Source organism: Spermophilus citellus (genome assembly GCF_964194105.1).
Source record: "Spermophilus citellus genome assembly, chromosome: 9".
Taxonomy (NCBI): Eukaryota; Metazoa; Chordata; class Mammalia; order Rodentia; family Sciuridae; genus Spermophilus; species Spermophilus citellus.
Window position 1 is genome coordinate 96,335,640 of NC_138191.1, and position 12,157 is coordinate 96,347,796.

At 51.4% G+C, this 12,157-nt stretch overlaps 1 protein-coding gene across 1 annotated transcript in view; it reads right to left on the reverse strand.

The window, feature by feature from the left end:
- The window catches only part of MROH7 (maestro heat like repeat family member 7), a gene marked incomplete at its 3' end in the record, with an annotated part of 43,035 nt that overhangs the window by 14,269 nt on the left and 16,609 nt on the right, over positions 1 to 12,157 (reverse strand). The window contains exons 7-15 of the mRNA XM_081305615.1: positions 12,058 to 12,153; positions 11,441 to 11,545; positions 11,150 to 11,285; positions 9,584 to 9,696; positions 9,072 to 9,248; positions 8,519 to 8,673; positions 6,163 to 6,301; positions 4,469 to 4,659; positions 863 to 1,000 (exon numbers count right to left, since the gene is read on the reverse strand). Of these exons, the coding sequence (XP_081161741.1) occupies positions 863 to 1,000; positions 4,469 to 4,659; positions 6,163 to 6,301; positions 8,519 to 8,673; positions 9,072 to 9,248; positions 9,584 to 9,696; positions 11,150 to 11,285; positions 11,441 to 11,545; positions 12,058 to 12,153 (1,250 nt within the window). The remainder of the gene's footprint in view (positions 1 to 862; positions 1,001 to 4,468; positions 4,660 to 6,162; positions 6,302 to 8,518; positions 8,674 to 9,071; positions 9,249 to 9,583; positions 9,697 to 11,149; positions 11,286 to 11,440; positions 11,546 to 12,057; positions 12,154 to 12,157) is intronic.

Below are 12,157 nucleotides of genomic sequence, written 5' to 3' on the forward strand. Positions count from 1 at the left end.
TAGGTTCTCCTACAGGAGACACATCACAGAAATCAAGGTGCCCCCCCTGACCCACAGGAAGTTGTGTATATTTGAGAGGAGAGCTCTGGTCAGGACCAGTGGGTCACATATGGCTGTGTGATCTTGGGCACATGACTGCCCTCTGGAGCTAGGCATGTTCTTATGCAAAATGTGTATTAATGCCTGTCCCAGGCACCAGAATGGAAGCAAAAGCTAATCTGTGCTGAGCTTACCACATGGCAGGAGCTCTTCAAAATACCTTATTTAGGGCTGGGGTTGTGGCTCAGCGGTAGAGCGCTCACCTAAAATGGGGGCAGTGCTGGGTTCTATCCTCAGCACCACATATAAATAAATAAATTAATTAATTAATTAAAGGTATTGTGTCCAACTATAACAAAAAAAAATAGCTTATTTAATCCTCACTCCACTCTCAGAAGTGGGTCTTACTATTTCCATACTACCAAGGGGGAATGGAGACACAGAGGGGCAGTCATTGGCCCCTGGTCACACAGCAGGGAAGGGGCTCGGCGTCAGATGCAGGCAGACTGTCTCCATGGCCCCTCCCGGATGCTCTGACACCATTACTTCCACTGCATTGGTGTGGGAACCAAACTCCTATGAAAAGGTGCTTGGTAAATAACCTACGGGCTCTAGAACTATCAGGGGCCACTATGTCCACGGTTACTTCCCTGAGTAAGTGCCAGGTGTTGGTGTCGTCCACCTGCCAAGGAGGACAGTAGCCCCTTGCAGAGACGAGTTGACAAAGGGAGCAATGAGTCTTGCTCAGAGAGATGGGAACCCAAGTCTGTCTGAAGATCTGGAGGTTCCACCCACCCCTGCCCGAGGTGTCCCCAGGGCTCACCTTGCCAGCAGAGACACTCCGCGATGGTGGTTCTCCGCCTGCCCCATGAGCTCCCAGCCACCCTGGTCCTCCAGGGAGGTGGCCTCATAAGAGCAGCCCATCTTCAGCAGCAGGGTTTTCACCACTTTCACCACCCAGCTGCCAAGACAAGGGGACCGAGCACTCAGTCACCCCGTTCTAGCAAGCCAGGCCTCCCTCAGCCCTCCACTTTCCCACCATCAGCTGCCACCAGCCCCACAAGCTTCTCCCCCATGCCGTTAGAGGTAAGCAGTGTGTCTGCAAAGGGAGGCTCGTAAAATATTTAGCTTGGAGAACAAGAGAGCAAACAGAAGCAAATCTCCTTCCCTGGGAAGATGGGGTGTTCACCCTCCCTCTTCCCCCAAGCCTCATGCATTGCAGGAAGAAGCTGAGCAGGCTCTCCCCAGCCACCTGGTTCTCTCTCCTCCACTCCTCATCAAGCCCCTGGCAGGTCAGTCCTCTCTGCTCACTTGGACACTCAGTCTCCTGTCCAGGACAGAGTCCTTTTCTCCCTTGGGACATTTAAGAAATGATTCCCCTCTGGATAGAGTGGCGCATGCCTATAATCCCAGTGGCTTGGGAGGCTGAGGCAGGACAGTCACAAGTTCAAAACCAGCCTCAGCAACTTAGAGTGGCTCTAAGCAACTTAGCGAAACCCTATCTCAAAAAATAAAAAGGGTTATGGATGTGCTCTCTGGACTCAATCCCTGGTACTAAGAAAATAAAAAGAAAGAACCATCAGGGTGCCCAGCAGAGTCCCCTGGGAAGCTTTTATACCCCGGGGCACTAACCAGGCCTCTGCATTCTTGGGCTCCTGAATAAGCTCAACGAGCTTTGGTGGAGGGGCATTTATTGAGATCCTACCACATGCCTGGCATTGCACGGTTCTGTAGTTGTTCTTATACAGTCAGTCATAGCTTAACTACAGGATATATTCTGAGAAATGCTTTGTGGGCTGACCTTGTCCTTGTGTAAACATCACAGGGGTGCTTATGCAAACCTCAATGGTCTAGTCTACTCCACACCTGGCCTCCACCATAATCCTAGAGGATCTCCAAGGTGTACTCACCATTGAGCAAAACCTTGTTATGAGGCACAGGACTGCATACACAAACTTTTACTAAGATAAAAACTGACATGAATGGATAAAGTTTAAGTTTATATATAGTTTTCCAAAACACACATGTGCTTGAAGGGTTCACCATGCACTGATCTGAGGAGCTCAGGAGACACAAAACTGCTAGTTCTTGTGATTCACAACAAATCCTGTCAGAAATCAGGAGAGCCTCATCCTTAGGAATTTGCTTTCATTTCTATGTTTACTTTTCAGTACAGGGTTGGGACAGGGATGCTCTTCCATGTGCTACACCCCCAGCCCTCTTTTTTATTTTATGAAACAGGGTCTCACTAAATTGCCCAAGATGGCCTCAAACTTGTGATCCTCCTGTCTCATGCCTCCCAAGTACCTAGGATTATAGGTGTGCACCACCTCATCTGTTTTCTTTCTTTCTTTCTTTCTTTCTTTCTTTCTTTCTTTCTTTCTTTCTTTCTTTCTTTCTTTCTTTCTACCAGGGATTGAACCCAGGGGTCTTTAACCACCAAGCCACATCTCCAGCCCTTTTTAATATTTTTTTAGAGACAGGGCTTTGCTAAGTTGCTGAGGCTGGCTTTGAACTCATGATCCTCCTGTCTCAGCCTCCTGAGTTGCTGGGATTACAGGTGTGCACCCCTGCACCCGACTTGTTTCTACTATATTTTAAATGTAGAGCAATCCCGTGTGAAAAAGAGAGCTCCAACTGAGGCCAGGGCCTTTGGAATCGGAATCATGGAGCCTTTGTGCTGGTTCTTTGGAACCTGTGCTGTCAGGAGCATCCTCTAGCAGCCATGGAGGGAGTAGGAGCGTGTGGGGGAGGCCTTTTCTAATACTAGCCTCTCTGCCCTTCTTCCTCCCCCAGGAACCCCTTGTGCTGGTGGAGTGGCTGAGCTGGGCTGTTTAGGTTTGCATTCAGAGGACAAAATTGGTTTTTCTCTTCAAGTTAGGGCATTAGCGCCTTCTGCTAAGGCAGATTAGTGCTCCCCCTGCTACTGCAGCGGCCTTCCCTCCTGGGTGGCCCCATTTGCAGGGCAGCTTTGGTCACCTCCCCAGCAACGGTCCAGGGAACCGCACTGAGCTCAGTGCATCCAGACAGCTGCAGCTGGGCCTGCCCTCTTGGCCCTCCCTCACACAGCAGGAAGAGTATGTGTTTAGGCCAAAGCTTCTGGACGTAGAATTAATTCCTAATGTGTCCTCTGCAGTGTTTCTTATTTCCTCAATCTGGTCCTACATTTTGACAAAAGTGACCCTACCCATCTCCCTTCCTCTTCACCCCAGTCCCAAAGATTTGCTTGTAACATCCCCAAATGACACCATGCCACCATGCAGAGTTGAACCAGGCACCATGGCACACACCTGTAATTCCAGCAGTCTGGGAGGCTGAGGCATGAGGATTGAGAGTTTAAAGTCAGCCTCAGCAATTTAATAAGACCCTAAGCAACTTAGTGAGATCTTGTCTCAAAATAAAACATAAAAAGGACTCGGGATGTGGCTCAGTGGTTAAGCACCCCTGGGTTTAATCCCTGATACAAAATATATAAATTTCTGAATGGCAGAACACAATAAAATAATTTCAGATCAAGTTAAAAACTAGAATACAAAGGACACAAAGTTAATTTCTTTAATATATAAGGAGCTCTTACAAATTAATAAGAAAAATCCTCAACAGGCCAGGCACAATGGCATACACCTGTAAACCCAGCAACTTGGGAAACTGAGGCAGGAAAATCACAAATTTGAGGTCAGCCTCAGCAACTTAGGCCCTAAGCAACTTAGCAAGATACTGTGACCAAAAAACAAAAAGGACTGGGGCTGTCGCTCAGTGGTTAAGCACCCTGGGTTCCATCCCTCATGACAAAAATAATAATAATGAGACAGTTCTGTGTGTGATGAGATCTAAGATATGGCATAAGATAGGAGCAAAAATGGGTACCTGTGTGAGGTCTTTTTTTTAAATCCATGTGCATATACTACTTATTCCAATAAATAATTAAAAATTAAACTGGTTGAGCCTTACACATGCACCTAATACAAATAATGTCTCTAGGGAGAGAGGGAGAAAATTCAATGGTGAGCTTCTGGGGGAGGAGGACAGCTTCCTGTGCTCCTGTGCTAAGCACTGCTGGGCACAGAGAGCAGTTGCTCAAAAACAGCTGCTGGATGAAGTATTAACTCTAATAAAAGTGTGCTTCTGGGGCTGTGGTTGTGGCTCAGTGGTGGAGCACTTGCCTAGCATGTAGGAGGCACGAGAGCTAGAACTTGAACCCAGGGAGAGCCTGGTTCCCACTCCAGACCTCAGCACCACGTAAAAATAAATAAATAAAATAAAGGTATAAAAAAAATACAATATCATTATTAAAAAAAAAAAAAAAAAGTGTGCTTCTGCTTTCTCGTCTAGTCCCAGAGCTTTCCATTGATGGACTGCCCTGAAGCCTTGTGGAGGGTCTTGCTGTCCCCCCAGGGACAGCGGGATCAAGAGAAATGGCAGAACATACTGCACAGGTATGAAGGCAGGCGGCTGTGTGTCGGTCTTGGCATCCTTGCGAGGAGCCACGCGGCCGGGCAGGTTGAGGCCGATGTGGTAATGCACCTGAATGAGCAGGGCCAGCAGCAGCTGCGGGTAGATGCGCCTCACGCGGCAGACACAACTGTTGACGGACAGCAGCTCACACAGGCCGCTGGCTGCCTGGGGGAGGAGTGGGAGCTGGTGGCATGAGAAGGCATCTTCCCTGCACTCCTGCCTAAGGCCAGGACTTCTGCTCTGGGAGGCTGGACCTGGGTCTTTGCTCTTCCCTGGCCCAGCCAGGGAGAGCCTGGGTCCCACCCCAGACCTCTAGCCAGGTCCCATCCCAGAGTAAGAACAGCCTGTCTTTAGGTTTGGTCCAGGGTTATGATGTCATGTGACCTGGGAAGATTCATGGTAAAGGATCCCTTCCTACTTCCTGAGAATTAAAACAGTCTTGATTCCATTTTGCAGTTGAAGAGAACTGGCTCAGAGGAATGAAGCAGCTGCCCAAAGTCACCCAGCCCCATAGGGGCAGAGCTGGAACTTGAACTCAGGTTTTCAGATACCAGCTGTAGCATTCCCTGCCTCTTCCTCACTCACAACACAGGTGCCCAGAACTGGGCAGAGATCTGGGCTTGGGTCCTGGTGCCACCACTGGCTAGCTGTGTAACCTTGGGCAAGGCACAGGCTATCTCTGAAAAGGTCTTGCTGCTGAATCCCCAGAACTTATCAGTGTGCCTGGCACTAAGTAGGTGCTAACAAATTCCTATTAAATAAACAAATCAGCCCCCCCCCAAATAGTTGGGTACCTATTATGTGCCTGGTGTGTTTGCCATTGGGGATATCATTGTGAGCCAAATAGGACAGGCACTGGCTTGTGCATCTCACAAATTAACCCAATGGCCGCCCACACACTATTACCAAATCACAACTAGGATAAATTCTCCCAAGATAAAGTATGTGAAGCAGAGTATACTATGCCCAGATCAGAGCAAGTCAGGGAGAACAGGGAGGCTTCCCCAAGGAGGTGATGCTTGCATTGAGAGCTGAGGGATAAGCAGAAGTTAGCTTGGTGGAGGGCATTCCAAGGAGTGGACACAGAGTGTGCAAAGGCCCTGTTGCAGAAGACTGCTGGATGTTTGGAGTTCTGACAAACACCAGTGAGGCTGCACTAGAGCAAGCAAGAGGCCTGTGGAGGGAGGCAAGGTGGGCAAGGGGTACCAGGTAGGAGCACCATGGCATTCTCTGAGGCCACAGGAAGCCAAAGCAGGGGCTGAGAAGAGCAGGTGTGCATTCTGGAAGATGCTTTGGTAGGGATCACAGGGCAGGAGTAGAAGCAGTAAGGTGAGCAGGTGGTGAACCAGGTAAAGGTTAAAAGGTGAGAGAGGCAGAGAGAACCCCATCACCAAGAAGGGCGAGGCCTCCATCGAGCCCTGGCTGGTGAGGACCCAGCCCCCCTCCAGCTCATGCTGTTCCCACTGCTGCAGGCTGCTATCCCCACAGGTGGCACCACTGTGTCATCCAGTGGATCACAACCAAGAGCCCAGAGTCAGGGACTTGCCCAGGGAAGGCCAAGTATCACTGGCAGGTGGGGCCCCTGGAGCCCTTTAAGCTGAACACAGCGGGAGGGAAGAAGGGAGGGAGAGAGAACAGAATGGTGGGGCTAGTGGGCTGCGTCCTCACCGCCAGGGGCACAATGGAGGCCCGGCCCTTCTTGGTGACTGGCTTTTCCTTCAAGCTGGTCAGGAGCAGATCCAGGAGGTCTCGGACATCACAGCTGGGCTTGCGCAGTATCAACTGCCTCCACATCTCTGCTCCATTACTGAGGTGGGGGAGGGGGAAGGTTAGGGGATGCCAGCAAGGAATGGTCCAGAAAACACTCTCCAAGGGAAAGGAGGCTCATGGTGATTGAAAACCCTGTTCCCAGAGACCACGCCAGGTTCTTTATATTCAATTTACTATCTCAGCAAATATTTATTGAGCATGTGCTGCACTAGGCAAATCTCTAGGGCTACAGAAGCAAAAAAGAATCGGATCCACGCAGGGTAACTGAATTTTCACAATGACCCTCAAAGCAGGCATTGTTATTCCCATTTGATAGAAGCAGAAGAGAGGCTCAGAGAGGTGAGATTGCTAATCCAAGGAGATACAGCTAATGAGCTACAGAAGCAAAGAGTGACCAGATCTGATGTCTCCAAAGCCGGTGCTCCTCCCTTCACACCAATGAGCAGGAACCAAGGCAAGGGAACCCTTATCACCTAATACCAGGGATCATGTCTCCTGCCCCTGGGCAGGCAGTTCCCCAGGCAGGGAAAACCCCTGAATGCAGCAGAAACCAGCCCACAGAAGTCCTGCCATGGGAAGTTGACAGAGTGCTAAAGGGTTAACAAAAATCCTTTCCCCCTCTACATGAGCATCTGAACCTTCCCTTCACTCTCTAGCTCTGTTCCCCTGGAAACCTGATAAAGATAGTATGTCAACTGTGTTGCTAGGCAACATTACTTATGGTAAAAATGGTCTTTATGACCACTTGGTAAATTGCTTCTGGACTGAAACTATCAATTAGCAATAAGAATTGATGGGGATGATGGGGACGCTGCCAGGAGCAGTGACTCTTTAATGGGATTGTCCCTGTGGGGTCCCCAAAAGTGAAGCCTCTAGAGTTGATGTAAGAGACTCTGGTCCCTGTGGTTCCATTTCAGCCAGGGTGTTCCCCATGGGTCTCCTTTCCTCAAACCTGAGCTTTACCTGGGAGGCCCAAAAGACCATTTCCCAGACCCAAGCATCCAGGGTACCAAACTCAAGGAGGTCCCCACTCTAGAACTCATGCAAGTAAGGCTTAGCACCTGCGGAGGGCCTCCTTCAACACCGTGCCTAGATGCTTGGCCTGCCTCTGCCTTGTGCTCTATCCTGACTGACTCTGCTATCACATGTGATCCCTGGAAGTCATATGAATCAGTCTATTTAGGGGTCCCAAGAAGAAGGCCCCTGATGTACAGTGCATCTGAAAGATGCTGGATCATTCTATTCTTTTTTTAATATTTATTTTTAAGTTTTAGGTGGACACAGCATCTTTATTTTATTTTTATGTGGTGCTGAGAATCAAACCCAGTGCCTCACGCATGCTAGGTGAGCGCGCTACCACTTGAGCCACATCCCCAGCCCCGAGCTGGATCATTCTAATGGGAGGATGTGTGGCTGGGTCCTCACTACTCCTGCTGATCTCCTTGGCTTCTGCAAATGACCCCAGCTGTCCTTATTAGAGCATACCCTAAAATGCTGTTTGCACAGCTCTGCCTAATTCTTTCACATTTACTCAGAAAAAAAATCATCCTAGGGTTTTGATCAGCCACTGCCTTGTTTTACTTATTCAAAGACATGGTGGGAGCATTTCCTGGGCTGAGAGGTCAAGGTCAGCCAGACTGGTCACCATCTGGCCACCGTCCCCTCTGTCCATCAAACCAGGAGCTCCCTGGAGGCAGTGAACATGGGGCACCGCCCTGCACAGCTACAGGCCCAGCAGTTGCTCAGCCCAGCCAGTCTCATTACTTCATCACACCACCCACCTCTGGTGTAAATATAGGGATCATTTCCTCCTTTTGCTTCTGGGGGGAAAACTGAAGCCCAGAGAAGGCAAGCAGCCTGCCCAAGACCACCAGCTGCTGGAGGTAGAATCAGGACATGCAGGCCTCCTTCTTATGACACCATTAAGAGCTCTGGGCTTAGAGTCAGTCAGACCCAAGTTTAGGTCCTCCTTCTATTGATGGCTCAGTGGGCTCCTAGAGCAAGAAACTTCCCCTGAGTCTCAATTTCCTCATCTGTAGAATGGAGCTTTTTTGAGAACAAGAGAATGTACTGGCACTCAGCATGACACCCAGCAGTGCTCAGGAAACGATTAATGGTTATCTAAGTAGCACAGGTCATGGGCAGGGGCCATCTGGGAGGGTGAGGGGTTCTCTAGAAGGGGGGTTCCAGCCTGGAGGGGAGCTACTTTGTCCCTCTGAGGTATAGTGGCTGAGAACCCGCCCCCAATTGGTACCTGTCTAGCGGGAGGGGACACATGAGCAGGGCCACCACAACCTCCGTCATGAAGGAGCTGGCCAGGAGGGAGACGGGCAGCAGGGCCACTTCACGGGCCCGAGGTTCCTGGATGTGGCTCAGCTGCATATAGATGCCCTGCATGATTTCTGGGATCTGGGGTACAGCCATGAGCAGGCAGGACGAAGGTCCATCAGAAAAACCAAGAAGGCATGGGGCGGGGGGGGGGGGGCGGGGGAGCGGGAGGGGAGGAGGAAAGAAGATGGAGACAGGAGACAGCAACAGGGGCAGGGGTGGGAGGGGACAGGAAGGAAAGAGGAAAGCAGCACGGGAGAGAAGAGGGGGCTGCATCCCACCTCCGCACCCCACCCCACCAGGTGAGCAGGCTTCTCTGAGGGTGGTAAGCCACCCCCTGCCCTGCCCCAGTGCTTGGGGGTTCCACCACCTCCCACCCTGCTCACAGTCAGGCTGTGCCAAGGAATGCGCAGGCCGAAGGGACAGGGGAGTCCCCCAGGCCCCAGTGGCCACCCGCCTCTGCCCCCGGGAGGCCTTACCACCTCCAGCGCCCTGTGGCGGTACCACTCCAGCACTGAGCTGAGTGTGACCTCAGAGGCCAGCTGCATCATCTCCCCGGAGTCCTTCCCCCGAGCCTCTGAGCCGCCTTTCAGCCCTTCCAGGGCTGCCAGCAACAGGTCCTTTACCTGCTGGGGCCCCAGGAAGTCTCCAAATTCCTGAATCAAAGGTGCAGAGAGAGCTCTAGACCTTGAAGCGTAGAGCCAGAGCCATACAGAGGCTCAAAGACCACCTGACCCGCTACAGAGGGCTTGCCGCCTTTATCAGCAAGGGCTGAACCCTCTGGGGAAGAACTACAAAAGTCTGGGTGCATGGGCCCTGCACTCAGGCTGGGTGTCCGGGAGAGGGAAGTTGTGGCATGGGCTGGGGGAGGGGCACTCAGGTGGGCTCCTATGACTGGAGCTATGGGGAAGCTGAGCTGGCACTTAGGGCTGTGGCACTGTCCTCCTCCCCTCTCTCCCATGGGAGGCGCGGGCTGAGAGGGAGCAGTCACCGCGATCACACGCAGGATGTTCTGGCACGGGCTGACAGGGTTGTAGGGCCCCAGGAAGCGCTTGTTGCTCTCGTACAGCTCCTTCTTGTTGGTTTCTTCCTTATCTCTGGCTCCTGCAAGAGAAGAACATTCCAGGTGAGGCCTGACCAGACTATTGCTCTTAACTTTTTATTAAAAGCCACAGAAAGGGGCTGGGATTGTGGCTCAATGGTAGAGCTCTCGTGTAGCATGTGCGAGGCCCTGGGTTCAATCCTCAGCACCACATAAAAATAAATAAACAAAATAAAGGTATTGTGTCCAACTACTTCTAAAAAAAAAAAAAAAAAAAAAAAGCCACAGAAGGAAGGACCCAAATCCTGCATAAGCAGCTTAATTATTTTCACACAGTGAGCACACCCAGGTAGGGTAGCTGGCACCCAGATCAAGAAGCAGAACACAATCAGCATCCCAAAGGCCGTCTTGTGTACCCCTCTCAGGGTTACCCCTTGCTCCCCACAGGGCAGCCATTCCTGAACCCCTACCTGGAGTTCCTGGCTTTGAACTTCATAAATGGACTCGTGGTGTGTGACACTGGGCTGGTCTCCACAAATACTCTTTTTTTCCTCCCCTGGTACTGAGGTTTGAACTCGGGGGGTGCTTTACAACTGAGCTATACCCCTAGTCTTCTTTATTTTGAGACAGGGTCTCACTAAGTTGCTCAGCCTGGACCCAAGCTTGATATCTTCCTGTCTCAGCCTCCCTGGGATTACAAAATGCACCATCATGCCCAGCTCTTAGGAAAGGCCTCAAAAGCTTGTAGATTTTATTCTACTGTAATCTTTATACAAGATTACAAGCAAAACAAGCAAAACACTAGCTTGAAGTCACACAGCTAGGAAGGGCCAGAGGTCCTTGTAGGTGATGACACTCTTTCAGAACCAGAAGAGCTTAAACAGCAAGCCAAGGCCACCTGGACTGGGGCAGAGAAAGGAAGAAGACAAGAGACAGTTGACACTTCACTATCAGGTACAGTGCCAGCCAGGGCCTTGTACAGTGCATGCCACATCACTAGCTCCCTGAAATTGAGTCGCCTCTAGATTCTTCCAGTAACAGGCTCCAGCCACTCCAGATCCTAAGAGAGGACCTGCTCTTTGTTAGTTCCTTCAACAAATACTCACTGAGCACCCACCATGTGGCCTTGGGCACACAGTGATGACTAAGATACAATCCTGCCCTAGTCTCATGGGGTTACATTTGAGTAGGGAAGACAGACAAGAAAACAACATGTTGGGACCATCTTGCCTGAGTGTACATGATACTGTAGGAACATGAAAATGACTGTCACAAATTAAGCACAGGATGAGGAAAAGCTTAGAAAGGATTATTTATATCGAAATAGGTTTGTCTGTAGGTAGCCTCTGTCCCCTGGTTCTGTGGGAACTAGGGCTTCACACCAGCTTCCACAGTGGCCATCTGACCCCGGGCTGGTCTTCCCATCTCCCACCAGGGCCTCACTGCCTGTCTCCAGCCAAAGACCAGCTGAGTGGCCTCCCAGGAGACCTGCACGGGGGCTCCCACAGGGCTTACGTTTCTGGAGCTCCAGGATCGTGTAGAGGATGGTGATGCCGTCCAGCGCCTCCCGGCCAATCTCCTCGTCAGGATCCCCGATACGAAGGATGAGCCTCCCCAGTAGGAGCCCCAGTGCAGGGAACCCTGAGGACATCTGTTGGTGTTGTAATCACAGGGGCGGAGTCTCACAGGTTCAGTATACTACACAGAAACTGGTGAACAGAGCTGGGCCACCCGGCCCTGACAGCAGAGCCCTCAGAGCTGGGAAGAGTCTCCCTAGGAGTGTCCACCCCTCCCGGCCACACTCACGAAGTAAGGCAGAGTCAGGAGTGTGTGGTTCAACACGGAGACGTTGCTGTTCACAGCTCGTGCTCGCTCGTGGGCCTTCCCAGAGGTCATCCAGGGCCCTAGAGGCTGTGGGGACCAGGGCAAGACTCAGCTAAGGTCAGATGCCAGCCCCTGCTGCTGGGCAGACAGGCCAGCCTGCACAATCTGCAGGAGCTTCAGAGAGGGCACAGAGGCAACTCACCAGGCCCTCCTCCTCTTGTGGGGCTTAGGGAGAGATGGGGTCCAGGAGCTGAGAATAGGACTCACTGACCAGAGCGAAGGAGGTCAATGAGGAGAGAGATGAAAGGAGGAGAGTCATGAGAGCAGAAAGAGACAGGGACAGATAGAGAGAGGGAAGCTATGGAGCAATCGCAGGAGCTGTATGGGGTGGCTCTACATAGAGTGGGGGGTGGGGAGAGAGTAAGCGGTGGCAGGAGTCTGGGACAGGGCCTGTGAGTAGCACCGGGAGGCAGAACACTGGCCCAAAATGACATCCTGAGGTCAGATCACTCCTTCTGGTCCAGCCTCCCGCTGCTCAGACCTGACTCCCTGCTTCCCTCTGCCCTTCCCTGCTCCCTCCCCAGCCCCACTCCCTGCACCTCCAAGATGCTCTTCAGTCCAGCAGGAGTGGGGTCTTCAATAAGGAGGGCATTAAGCAATGTCTGTAGAGCATCCAAGGTCTGATGATAAAGTGTCTGT